This window comes from Austrofundulus limnaeus, unplaced genomic scaffold (genome assembly GCF_001266775.1).
Source record: "Austrofundulus limnaeus strain Quisiro unplaced genomic scaffold, Austrofundulus_limnaeus-1.0 Scaffold169, whole genome shotgun sequence".
In the NCBI taxonomy this organism is placed as follows: Eukaryota; Metazoa; Chordata; class Actinopteri; order Cyprinodontiformes; family Rivulidae; genus Austrofundulus; species Austrofundulus limnaeus.
In genome coordinates, this window is record NW_013952571.1 from 836,265 (window position 1) to 850,743 (window position 14,479).

Genomic DNA, 14,479 nt, shown 5'->3' on the forward strand with positions numbered 1-14,479 from the left:
GTGATCATATCGTGTTACTCATGACGTGAACAGATAAAATCCTTGAGTATATTGTCCCTACCTTACTTGAGAACAGTCAAGATTACCTGGAGTGAAGTTATCTGAGCCCTGGTCAAGGTTACCTGAAGTGAAGTTACTTGAGTAAATTGTCTACCTTAAACATAACATTTACAAACTTATCACGTGTTTGGACTTTTGCAGCACGTATGTGCAACTTTGGTGGAACTTATGCAGAATTTCTGTGCTGCGTGTTTTAAAAATAAATATAATAATAAAGACTGGGTTAAAATCGATTTAATCAACCTTGGATCGATTTAATTTAAATTAGGGAAAATCGATTCGTAGGGCATGAGATCAATTTTTCCCCATGACATGAACCTCAGTAGTCTTGTGCGTGACAAAGCTGAGGTGTGTTTCTACGCTTTGTGTCACTCCTGGCTTGGTGTAGGTTTGTTGTTCAGTGCCAACGTTAGCTTCTGACAACAAGTTTCTGGAGCAAAACAAAAGAAACTAAGGACTGACTAACATTACCAGCTGATTCTCTGCAGGACTTAAAGATAACAGAGACCATGCTGACTTTTGTTTGCAAAGATTTGCACTCGTACACAGTAGTGGAAAACAAAGGCTTCAAGCAGCTCGTTCAGGTGCTCGGACCAACACCACTGAATGTAAACATCTGACTGAAACTGTTCTCCACAGCATGTATAAATGTGTGAAAGACGACGTTCTAACATCGTTTAGTTTTAGTTACAAATATTATTATTTTTACACTTTAAGAAACAGATTAACAAAGTTTATAGTGATGGAATATTGTAGTTGAAATGTCCTTTTGTTTTCTTGAATGTGACAACACAAGGTAACAGAAACATTACAAATATAAAATATTCATACTATCAAAGGGGTGGGCAGAGGTATACTTATATTAGCCCACCCCTTCTCCTGCAACCTTATTCCATCACTTCTTATTCATCAAGAAAATTATTCTTAATTTCTTACAAATTCGAATTAAATCAAATTGTGATTAATAGATTCAAAACCATGTGAATTGAAATTAAATTGATTTAGAGAATAGGCCACGATACCCAGCCCTAAAAATGTACATGTGCTTATACATTGTATACAAGGTATAAAATAATGTATAAGTAGTATATCAATGATGTGGGGCCAGAGGTTTGTTTGCTGGCATCATCTGAGCTCAGGTATATTTATATAGTAACATGTTTCAATGTGAGATTACCAGTTAGTGTTTCTCCTCATCTGACATTGACAGATGGATTTACGCAGCTTTAGCAAAATTGTTTGCTCTGCACCGGTCCATTGTGGTGARCAGGAAGCTGAGCTACAAGGCAAAACTCTCTATTTGCCAGTTGATCGACATTCCTACTCTCAACCATGATCATGAACTCTGAGTAGTGGTAAAAAAATAAAAGATCTCAGATACAGGCGGTCAAAACGAGTTTTGTCTTCAGGGTAGCTGGAATCTTCCTTAGAGACATGCTGAGAAGTTCATTTCTCTAGGAGAGACTCAGAGTAGAGCAGCTGCTCCTCCACATCGAGAGGAGCCAGTTGAGGTGGTTCATCTAGTAAGGATGCCTCCTGGAYGCCTCTCAAGGGAGGTGCTTTAGGCATGTCCAGCTGGTAGGAGATCTCGACAAAGACCCAGGACATGCTGGAAAGACTATGTCTCTAGACTGGTGTGGGAAYGCCTTGGAGTCCTCCCAGAAGAGCTGGAAGAGGTKGCTGTGGAAAGAGAGGTTTAGACCTCCCTGATCAAACTGCTGCCCCCAAGACCTGACTCTGGAACAAGAAGATAGATGGATGGTGTTCTTTTTAAATGTCAAATCTTTAATGCCACTGGTAAATATAATAAAGAAATCAAAGATGTTTTCCATAAGAGGACAAAATGTCTGTAGTTGATGCTGCTTAGTTTGGTTTTTTTTTTAAAAGGGCTTTGTTTCAGGCTTCCAGTGTTGCCTTATAAGGTCTTTACAGCTTGACAGCCCTTCATGCTCTTTGAGGTTGCGCTGGTCTGGCTTCCAGTCTGTTGAGGCTTTAAGAATGAATCTCAAGAGGAAAAACTAAGCTTTTAATTGTCTATCAACTGGGTTGTGGTAATCAGAGATTTACAAGCACCAATTTATCATAACTTACACTCGACTGAGGAAAGAATTCATACTTTTGCTTATGTAAGTGATTTTTACACAAGAGGTTTGTATAAGTTCACTACTTAAAATATAAAATTCAACTACAGTATATTTTGCAACCACTTTTTATGTAAAAACTTGTGTAAACAAACACAGACCACAAGCATTCTTGAGTCATAGTATAAGCCTTGCATCATTGTTGAAGTTACTGAAAATAAAACTGGACTGGATGTAAATTTATTGTTTTATTAAATTCTACTTAACCATAATCTATACTTAGCACAAAATGTAAGTAAATTTGTGTCCGTTAATTTTTTCTTTGTAGTAGGGGTGTCCCGATACAACTTTTTCCACTTCTGATACATTACCAATATTGCTGCCTTGAGTATTGACCAACACTGATATAGACCCAATACAATATTAGAACCAATCACACATATTTTTATAACTTTTTTGTAGCGTGGAATCTTRAAAAGTCTTGATCAGGTCAACTGTTGTCAACAACAATGGGTATAAAGACTGGTCCCATTTATTTTTAACCAATGGGCTACATAGGTGTTATGATTTGTGTCTGTGCATATGATTTAGTCTAAGTTTTCTGTCTTTTCCTCCTGTTTTCKTCCTCATGTCTGCCTTTGCTGTAGCCCCGCCCACTCACACCTGATCCCCATGTTTCTTCCCCAGGTGTTTCTTGTTTTACCTCATTAGTTCTTCCTTTATATTCAGTCCTTTGTCCTCAGTGTTTGTCAGATCCTTGTTCTCTGTTTACTGTTTGATGTTCATTTTCATGTTCATGTTCCTGTTCCTGTCCAAAGCCCTTGTTCTTGTTTGCTGCCACGTCAGCCCCTTTTTGTTTTTGTTTTAATAAATCACTTTTTTGCCACCTCATTCAGTTCAGCATCTTGGGGTTCAAACCAACCTAGCTCTATCGTAACAAGTTCTTAACTTAAACATAAGAATATTGTACAATTAAATTTAATAAATAAACAATAAAATGGAAAACCCTGAAAAACTACCTCCATAAATCCAATAAAAATAAAATATAATTTTAARGAGTAAAATAACTATTGAATGTCAAGTTTTTTATGCTGGATCCAAGYGCTGCTGGCTAGAAAATATGAGTGGACCGCTTGTATCGGAGTGCTAATATCAGAGATTTTAGATGCAGGCCGACATAATCAGATATTCATTTTTTAGATAATATTGGACTGATATTGATATTGAATTTGGACATCTCTACTTTGTAGCATCGATTCTTCTTGGCAAAAAAAATCTTAGACCGTTGGAAAGCCTGTTAATTTCCCTTTTTTAAATAGTGCCACATTTGTAAGGATCATGCATTTGTGGGATGAAAAGTAGAGTATGTGGGTTGCACACATGAAATATTTGCCAAATCTTCTCTGCCAAACAGCTTATTCTGCTATTGTTAGTGCCTCTTGTTTTGAGCTTCTGGTAGCCACAGTTGCTGCCAATCAGGTGTAGCTATGGGATTTATTGTCAGGAAGCTTTGTTACAACAAAGAAATGATCTACCAATCACAAACTTACTGACTTTTTTGTGAACTACTGGGACATTGACTGACCCTATTCACACCTAATACCATTTCTTTCAGGTGTTGATGTTGATTTTTGTGGCTCTTACCTTGCTGTTGTATGTTCAAAGATTAAAATTTAAAAACATTTAGTTTCAGTTTGTTATTTTAAGTATAAAGAAATGCCAAGTTACACAGACTGATGGCGAGTTGGAACTATATGTAGGCGGGAATTTCATATTAATTGTAGGCAACTGGCTTCAAAGATTTAACTTGGCAATACTTAAAAACTCACTACAAAGCTTTAATTATAGGAATTAAAGTCAGTTAGGACCCTATAAAATCAATTTAATTTTTTCCCAACTTCCATTTCTATTTTTCTAAATTCCCCTTTTTCAAATTTTTTTCTGAGTACTATATTTTCATTCTAGCCATATTTTTTGACCTATAAAGTGTGTAATTATAAAATGATTAAAAATTAACAAACTAATTTATGTATCCTGGTTGTACAGAATGGTGTTTTATAAATACTGTTGTGAAACTGACCATGAGTAAATCGATTAAATATGTTGACATTTTGAATTTGTGTTAGGACATCAGTGTAGTTTTAGCTGCCTTCAGTAAGACTCATGTATTATAATGGCTGAACATGTGAGAAAGGATGTGTTAAATAAATCCTGCAGACCTGTCAGTAAAAACTTTTTTTTTCTCTGTAGGCTCCAAACAATGGCCCTCCTCCGCTGCCCACCTCCTCACTTCCAGAAGGATACTATGAGGAGGCAGTTCCTTTAAGTCCAGGGAAGGCTCCGGAGTACATTACCTCCAGTAAGAAACTTCTGTTTTACTGAACTGCTCTGAAAGGCAAAGTTAACCAATGATGCTTTTGCTTGTCCCTGTGTGTCTTTCTGTTAGCAAAATATCCCATGTACCTCTGTGTGATTTTAATGAAATGTTTACCTTTTAAAATCAACCCAATTCAAGATGGCCACCACAGCTAATCAACCCCAGAAAACACACCACACAAATTGTTACAATCAGTCACTGTTACAGATGTTGGGCCAAAAATTGATGTAGTAGCAGCAGCTGAGCATCATCTCCAACACATACTCCAAACACCACATATTACAAAAAAGTTGGGCTATAAACAGCGTTAACAGTCTGAGACAAACCTGCTTTTCTGTTAGCAAAATATTTCATAAACCACTGCTTGTATTTGAATAGAACCCTCAGAAAGCCATCACTGGAAGGATGTAGATGCACAGGGTGAGTCAAAAGGCTCTGGGCACCTTTTCTTCAGAAAGAAAAGGGGAAATGACATATCTGAATACTCCAGCAAGTCATAGGTAAGGGGACCTATCTTTGAAATAAATCTTGCCCTTGGTCCAATATGGCTGCTTTCAAGATGGCGGCCATCTTCTGGACAAAGCCTAAAAGAAAAGGTCTCCTCACCCATTGTTTTCTGGAGTATTCAGATATTTCATTTCATCTTTTCTTTCTGAAATAATAGGGTGTTCGGAGACTTTTGACTCTGTGCCCTGTGCATGAACTTTTAAGGTCAACCCCAATTCAAGATGGCCGCCACAGCTAATCAACTTTAACTAACAGAATAATGGCTCCAATACACTCTACAAATACTGAATTAGAGTTTGATGTGGTAGTAGCTGAGAATCAATCACAACACATTAGGCATGGGCCGAATACCGGTTTCAAGGTATACCGTGATATGAAAAAGTCATGGTTTTAAAACTACTAAAAGCATTTTTTGTTTATTTTTCCTCCGGTCTGTGCTGCTGCAGACTTTTCCCCTGCGACCCCTCCCCGTCGCACTCCCGCAGAGCTGCCTGTCGGCACTCGCAGCTCTGCGGGGTTGTGTGGTGGCTGAAGAACAGAGTTTCCCAAACTTTTCCCCTGTCTAAAATAATAAATCCAACTATATGAAAATACTTAGGATGCTGTAATGACAACAACAATGTGGACCGTGGTAACATGATCGCAGCTCCAATTAAAGTTATGCTATCTTGAAATGAACAAGCTAACTTTAGCATCCGATTGTGAAACATCACCGTGTTGCTGTGGTTTAATACGCTGATCACAACTTGTCTGCAAAACTGTTTGAGTTGTTGGATTGTGTATTTGATAAGTTTTAAGTGAAAGGCGATAAAACTGAATGCCTCCTTTAGCCGAGCAGCTCGTTAGCTGAATGTGCGTTTCATAAACACGCATTCATAGTTGTGATTTCTTGTTTCTGTGTGCATATAATTAAATACTTTTTACATCAAAAACCCTTCTGAAATTTAAAACACAATAAAAACTCCCAACGCAACGTGATACATTACTTCAATAAAAAGACTTGACGTRCAGTATACACTAATTTGTCTTAAATAATAAAGCAATAGAAAAGCAGTTATCTTACTAGATGTAAATTTTATCAGGATAATTGAATTACATTAGATGCTAAAAATCACAAGTACAGATGCACACAGGTAAATAAAATTTTAACATATCAACTCTGAGATCTAAAAACAGCTTCCAACGTTAAAGTTGAAAATGATAATAGAAAAGTTATTTTCTTTTTTTGTTTTGAAATACAAATTTTAAAACAAAATCTTTAGAGCTGTAATCATAATACAGTCATACCGTGAAACCGGGATATTTTAGCCCAAGGTTATCATACCGTCATATTTTCACACCGTCCCATGCCTACAACACATACTTAGAGCGATAAGATGATACTTAAGATCTTAGACTGTTTTTCAGGATATGATTAAATTGGCTTTTTRTGAATGTAAGCTGCTTAAAGACTAAAACTAGGCCATTGTTAGAATTTCTGACTGTAAAACTATACTGTCAGTATTGAGGATGCAGCTAAATGCAAACAAGTGATTTCATCTTTCCAGGAATATCTAGAAATGATAAAAAAAAAACTTTGTATGTTCTCACAGATTATGACTCGGATGCCATGAGCTCTTCCTATGAGTCATATGATGATGAAGAGGAGGACGGGAAGGGCCAGAAGATGCACATCCAGTGGCCCTCTGAAGAAGCTTCCATGGATCTGGTGAAAGATGCTCGGATTTGTGCTTTTCTGCTTCGCAAGAAGCGCTTCGGCCAGTGGACCAAACTTCTGTGTGTCATTAAAGACAACAAACTCCTGGTAGGAGATATTTGTTGGGTGTTAATTTTGGGATTCAGTTATTTGTTTACTGAAATGTGTTGGAGTTTTATTGGAAAAGATGACCATGCTCTGATAACACCCTCTCACAGTAACACAGAAAACTGCAACAAACCACGCAAGCTGTACCATGCAAAGAGGTTTAATATCAGATCATGTAGCATTTTTTCACACTGATATGTTGTTTCTGAAAAAAATTTTAATAAGCCCGGAAAAGTATTTAAATACTTTTAAGCTGAGTTTCAGTACGCAGCAAAAGAGGGTTCTTAAATTTCCAGGGACCCAGCTTATGGCACATGAGCGTGGTTGTGCAGGTGGTCTTATGATTCTGACTCTGGCCTATCTGGTGGGGAACCAGGCTAGATGGGCCAGTACAGTGCCTGGAACAGCCTTTACTCSGGCCTTTAGTGCCTCAGGGCTCAGTGATGGTGAGGGCTTCTGCCTCTGCTGTTTCTGGGTCTACAGGCCCTGTGCAAGTGTGGTCACTTGACCCCTCCCCATCAGGGATCGGTCAGAGCCTCACCAGTGCTGGGATCTCCGGGTGATGAAGACACCGACATGTTGTTGGTGTCCTCTGATGGAGAAAAAGATCCATATCTCTGTGGTTTTAGGGATGATAGAATTATGTGTCAAAAACCCACCTGCAAAAATCTGATTTGTGTACCTAAATTTAGATGTGCGTACCTGCAGAAAATATGATTACAGACTCATAATTCATCATTTATTTGTGTGTTTGTTTTTTTTAATAGTGCCTCTTGTTTTGAGCCCTAGAAACACTTCCTCATGTGTCTTTCTTATTGACACTGGTTCAGTGGTATTGAAGATGCAACTTTAAAAGAAAAGAAGCATATTTTTACAGTATGGCAATCATATCCAAAAGTAGTGAAAATTCAGTAGTATTTTGGATCGTGTTCGGGTAGAAGCATGTTCGAGTTATCCCGTTTAACTTGAACCATTTTCTTTTTCTTTAGTGTTACAAATCTTCTAAGGACCAAACCCCACAAATGGAGCTCACCTTGTCAGGATGCAGCATCACCCACATCCCCAAAGATGGCAAGAAGAAGAAGCATGAACTGAGGATTGTCCACCAGGGGGCAGATGCCTTGGTGCTGGCGGTGCAGAGCAAAGAACAAGCCGAGGAGTGGCTGAAGGTAAACATTTTGAACCTAAAAGCTATGTTGCATTTATCTCTGAAGGTGGAACTCAAATCTCTAAATGGTGTCACATTAAACCATGTGCCGGGTGCAAGTTACAAAATCAGTGGGATGAAGCTAAATATTAGCTCCAATTATAGAGTCCTCTATTGTTGTTGGTAACGACGATGTTAAATGTTTAAGGTGCGTGGTATGCCTGTGGCGCTGTAATTTACCACCATCATACATCAAAAACTGGAAACAAAGTGTGAAGCATGTGCATAATGCTAGCACCCTAAGTGTCAAATGCTAACACAAAGAAAAGGACACTCATATGTCAGAGGTTGGTTTGAAGGCGTGGATAAGATGTTTTCAAAAGTTTTTTTGTTTGTTTTTTGTTCCTACATTATACAAGGTATTTTATTTTTATTTTATTTTGTTTTAATTTGGAATACATTTTTACTGGTTTTGGAGCTCCTAAAATAGCTTTTTTTCCAATGCAGGGCTGAAAAAAATAAACCTTTGTGTATTCACGTAACATGTTAACTGTGTGGACAAGTCTTTGGTTCTTATATCTCTCACAGAGTCCTTTAGACCTGTATGATCCAAAGATCCCTCTGGTAGTTGATGCTGACTAATGAAAGTGAATGAGATGTTTAAAAATAGTTAAAAGCACTGCCTCTTGTGACTGATTGAAAGACTTAGTTATTGGTAAAAACTGCCTACCAGAGTGCTGCACATTCAGTAGGTCACTAAAATGGTGTTTGTATCTTTGTATCAGATATTTCGGTTTCAGTTTGATTGTTAATAAAATGAGTTGCTTTGTTTCTTGCAGCTCTGAATGAAGTAACTTTGTATTTCAGAGCCTCTTCTTGATTTTTCTTTTGTTTTGAAAAGGTGTTTCTGCCATATTCTCTTTGATGTGAAGATACTTGCTTTAGTCCCTCACTGTTGTTTGGGTTTTCTAGTGTTTGAGCCTGAGGGAAGTCTCAGCTGGTCTTTGGCTGTCAATTAAGCCCCCAGAGCCCCCCACTCACCTCTGCTCTCCTGAGAATCTTCAGGAATGTATTGTTTGATCTTGACCTGAGCTCTATTTTAAGACCTACTTCGGCATGTTTGGCTGACAGCAGTCTTGTATTGTTTCTGCACCTTTCCTGCACATTGACCACTGTGTTTCTGTGTTTATTTTAAATGCTAAATAAAATATATTCATTTGACCCCTGGGAATACTGGTCTTATTGTTGGCAATGTTTGCTTTCTTTACTTGATGTTCCAACTCTGCTGTTTTCATGGCAGACAGACTTATCCAGTTTGTTTTTTGTCTTGATTAAATTACAATTCGTCATTGTTTATTTATTAACTATCGTGTTCAGGTAACTCAGTTGGAGCCAGAATTTCTGCAGGGACTAGCAGACAGCTCCTTGAAAATAAACAACACTCTGTAGAGTCCAGACAATGGTAAGGCCTGCAGTAATTGTTACTCGGGTCTTAGCGTAAATGGGTCAGTTTTTCTCATACCTGCTGTTGTTGAGTATTGTTTTCTGTTTGAATATCACTCGTTCAAGACTTTTCTTAGATTCCACATTACAAAATAAGTAATAAACGTATATAATTTGTGCTGATATCGGTATCGGACAATATCGGTATCGGCCAATCCTCAAGGTTATAATATCGGTATCGTATCGGAAGTGAAAAATCTGTATCGGGACACCCCTAATTTTCAGTCATGTTGACCTTCTTCCTGGAGGTTCTCAGTTTGCCTGTGTAAGTTGCCAAAGTGGGTATAAAGGAGGCTGAGGTGAGTAGGTTGTATTTGGTGGTGGGCAGTAAAATAATATGCACATGAATATTCATGCATATGAATTCCATTTTTTGAGCTGCTTACATAAAATAGACTGTGTTTGAAACACGACCGCATAGCTCACTAGTTGCAAACACTGTTCAGTGAGACTGCAAATGAATATGGGTCTATTTTCTTACAGTTCTGAGCTGTAAACTAGTCACTATCGTCTCCAACAGTTGTAGTCTATTGAGTTCCTGGCTTTAGGCTATGAAATATTCCACCCGTTATCATTTAATTTTTCAGTTTCTTTTGTTTTTCCTCCCTCTCCCTGGAGCTCTTCCCCTGCCAAGAAGCCAAAAACTTTAATAAGAGTCATTCTTGAGTTTCATATTAACGGTTTAGGTAATGAAAACAGAGTTTGTTTTCCTCCACCCGAGTGAATTTGTGTTCGTCAGACAGAGGTGGGGGTGAAAAGAGAAAGTGAAGAGAAAGGAAAGGACAGTGGAGGGTGAAGTCTGAAGCCTGAGTACCTGAGGCATTCAAAGCCTGCTGGTTACAGTAATGACTCTGCCAGACTGTCTGCTGCTGGTGTGTTTATGGAACACATGTCCACCTCATGTCCTGACTTCATCTCTGAAAAACCTTCCCTCTTCTGCTTTTAAAAAAAACATCCTGACCTCGTTCTTTTTTTCCCTTTTTCTCACAGAGTAATGCAACAGAGAGCAGCAACTTAGATGATCTTGTTGATAATTTTATAACCTTAATGCAAATCTCTCTTAATGAAATTGCCCCTCTAAAAAAGAAAGTAGAAAATCAAAGGAAGCCGACTCCTTGGTTTAATTCAGCGTTACGTTCTTTAAATCAATCACATCAATCAAACAATCATCCAATCATCCAATTCTAGCCAATTAACCAATGTTGAAAAGATGTTATTGAATTAATGTTTTGTCATGGTTGAATTCTAATGACTGAAATACCAACATCTAATTAATATTGAATCAATATTGATAAAGTATCAATGGTCGAAAACCTAACATTGTTTCAACAAGTAAGTCACCAACCACTTTTTGTATAATCTCAACATGGATTCATTATCATGCCTAACCATAGACTGTGGCCGAGGTTGGCCACACTCTACGTGGGCCACAGGCTGTTCGGGTCGGCTGCATAAACAGCTGTGAAATGAGAAGGTCTAGTCTACGGAAGATGTATGTTTGTGTGACCACGCGCTGCCTCATTACCATGGTATTTCTCTTTATATCACATCGCTTCAGTTTTTTCAAAGTATAACTTCACAAAATTCAGTTTTAATATAAAAACATTACAAATAAATAAATAAAAAGCATTAATTATTTAGGTTTATCTCCAGTATCGGTACTTGTAACTGTATTATATTTAAAGTCACATTGCAACAAAAGTTTCTTTAGCGAAGTTTTTAACGTACTAAATTTCCAAGCTCCGCCATAAAAGAAACCAAACTCTCCCGTAAAATTTAAAAAATTACCCCGTCTTTGTTTTTCTGTCTAGTTTGCTGACGGCACAATGAATTCTAAGATATTGTCGGCCACTTGGGACACACAGTTGCAGCCTACGTTTTTGAGGTTTTGTCAGCCGCATTAGTAGGCGCCTATGAGTTGGGACAGCCTGCGGGCGCGGGGCAGTGATGTAAACGTCCAACAAACATGGCCAACGTTGGCTGCAACCTATGAAATGAGACAGCCATTGTCTACACAGCCGTGTGCAGTTAGCATAGCCTTAGTACTTTTAGCTACGCCTGGTGTTGTTCCTCCACAAGGACTGGATGGTACAACAGATTGAGTCTATACTGAGCATGAAGTGCTGAGCTGAGAGCAGATCTCTTCTCTAACAGAAATAACCAGAATCTTTTAGAAGCAAACACAGGCAGACATGTGTCTCATGTGGCTGAAGGCTCAGAGGACAGGACCCATAAAAACTGGCCCAGGGGTACTTCTCCACTGAGAGGTGYTCTGTACCTGTATCTGGTTAGAAAGCAGTAACAACACATCAGTCAGCAGTTCATCAGATCTGGTAGAATTAAAAGTCATATTGAAGTACCAGAAAGGCCTGTCTAGAGTCTCAATTTGCTATGTTGTACACATCAGACCCAGGATAGATTCCCCTCCATCCCCCACCCCTGCCCCCAGCCTCAGAGTCTCCTGAGCCAGACCCATGGAGCCACAGCCTGTCATTTCCCCCCACCAAACCCAGCTATGCACCCTGTGAGCCAAAACCAAAGAGCTGAGGATGGCTGTGCAGCTGAAGATGATTCAGAGCTTGTGGAGATGGTGTGGGGGAGTTTTTTGTGTTAAAGACTGACTGACTTGTTCATGTCCCAGTTTACTGTCTGTCCATCTGTCCCTGTCACCACCAAGGGTCGAAGGCCCAGTTCAGACCACCCTGTGGACTTAATTTTGTTGGAAGTAAACAGCAGTCTCATTAAATAAGCTTTCCTCCTGTTTCCAGGTGATGAGGGAGGTGTGTCTTAATGGAACTGCAGACCTGGATGGGTCAGGATCTGGATCACCTGTGTACAAAACTGAATTGGAGAAGGTAAATACAACACACACACATTTTTGACATATTTTAAAACAACTCCAGTTCAGAGAAGTTGGAATGTTGAGTAAAGACTGAAACAGAGTAAACAAATTTTCTATAGTAAAAAATGGCATTTTGACATTGGTGGCATCAAAATATTTTTAAAAAGTTGTTCAGGTTCAGGTTCTTCAGTCTAAACATCCAAGCCCTGAGGAGACCAGGTCTGGAGGTTTTGGATGGAATGTATGTTCATCAGGATTCTAATCCCCTTGACAAGGGAAATGTTAAACACACTGGTTGGAGCCCTAACTGGGCACAATCTGCTCAACTACCACAAAATGGTGATGGAACTCCATGACACTGGTCTGTGTGATGACTGTGGCATTGAATTAGAGACCTCTTTGCACTACTTAGGCCACGGCCTGGCTCTGAGCAGTCAAAAACTAATAATTCTTGGGGACGCCTTTATGGATCCCGAGAAGCTCTGAACACTGAGTCTTTTTTGGGGGGGAGCAATGGGCCCATTTATATGGTCCCTGCTTATATTGGATCTTTATCCATCACCACTTACCATAGCCATTCTAGCCATTCTATAGCCTTGGGTGTTTGCTGGATGTTTTGTTTCATGATGCATCACAGGTTTTTAGCTGCTGAGAGGCCTTCACTGAAAAATACCGATTGTTTTATATGGTAAATGGACTGTATTTACACAGCACCTGTCTATCCAACCAGGATACTCAAAGCTTTACAATCTGTCCTCATTTACCCATTCACACACATTTATTCAGCACTCAGCTAGATCTCTACAAAGCTAACATTTGCACATCATCCTTATGGAGACTAATCAGTACTTTAAATCTCATTCATACATGGATGGGATGCACATCAGCGGCTGTGGGGGTTCAGCGTCTGGCACAGGGACACTGTAGTGGGGAATCAAACCACCTACTGTCTGATTTAGAGAACAACTCCCCTAACCACTCAGCCACAGCTCCTCTAAGATTATTTTTATACCCAGTCCTCTAATAATTAATTTAGGTAGCTACAAAATGCTGTTTCTGTTCCACATTACTTTCTTTAGAACAGAGGCAACAAAAGGCTGCACATTTATTGTTTTGTTTTGCTACAATTTCTGAGTTAAATATGTTCTGTTTTTATTTTTCTATTGTGAGTAAAAGTTGGGATTATGAGTTTGCAGACGTGGGGTTGTATTTTTGATGCTTTATGTTCCTGTTGTGCTGTCAGAGAACTTCATGTGACAGACCGAGCTCAGATGGAGAGGCCAGCCATGAGAACGGCCACAGCGACAGTAAAGACCAAGGTGAGTGTTCTGCCAGAACACTTGTTCCATTCAGTTTCAGTGGCAGCATAATGTGGTTTGTTAGACCCTGTCTGCACTACAAATACTGTCGGTTTTAAAACTCGTTAAACCCAGTGTGTGCCATCAACACTTTACAACAACAATACTGCACATGAACAACATGTCACCGTAACAAAGCTTGGATAAAGATTATCCAAAAACTTGTATTTTCCTTTGAAAATGTGGACATTTTCCTCTCAGCTCTAAACCTTTTCAGCACATGATGAAAGTTAGATTTTCAACAGGACCAGGAGAAAGTCCGATGGATACTGTAGAAACAGTAAAGAATATTTTTTATTGTTTGTTTCATGAGAATCCTCTTGGAAGAGGGTTTTTTTAATAATATTTTCCCACTAGAACCTCCAGTCGAGGCAGAAGATGTTTTCAAATGGATCTGTTTTCATAGATTCATTACACAAAGAGTTAATTATGTTAAGTCTTTATTTCTTCTCGTTTGAATGATTAAGTCTCACACATAATGAAAAACAAAATGTCAGTATCTAAAAAAATGAGAATTTTGCATAAAGAACTTCTGGTTCTGAGACACTAAATTTTGTTTTTCATTATTTTTTAGTCATAATCATCAAAATTAGCAAAAATAAAGACTTTAAAATATTTCACTCTGTCTGTAGTGAATCTATGTAATACAGGTGCTGGTCATAAATTTAGAATAACATGAAAAAGTTGATGCATTTCAGTGATTGCATTCAAAAAGTGAAACTTGCAGATTATATTCATTCTTTACCAAATTGACACATTTCAAATGTTTACTTTTTCATTTTGATTATTTATATATATAT

General features: G+C 38.5%; 1 protein-coding gene across 3 annotated transcripts in view; it reads left to right on the plus strand.

The window, feature by feature from the left end:
* Positions 1 to 14,479, plus strand: part of afap1 (actin filament associated protein 1) — a 134,353-nt gene that overhangs the window by 85,868 nt on the left and 34,006 nt on the right. For all 3 annotated transcript variants that reach the window (XM_014017480.1, XM_014017479.1, XM_014017481.1), the window contains exons 4-8: positions 4,392 to 4,500; positions 6,618 to 6,829; positions 7,819 to 7,998; positions 12,248 to 12,334; positions 13,565 to 13,640. In XM_014017480.1, coding sequence (XP_013872934.1) covers positions 4,392 to 4,500; positions 6,618 to 6,829; positions 7,819 to 7,998; positions 12,248 to 12,334; positions 13,565 to 13,640 — 664 coding nt within the window. The remainder of the gene's footprint in view (positions 1 to 4,391; positions 4,501 to 6,617; positions 6,830 to 7,818; positions 7,999 to 12,247; positions 12,335 to 13,564; positions 13,641 to 14,479) is intronic.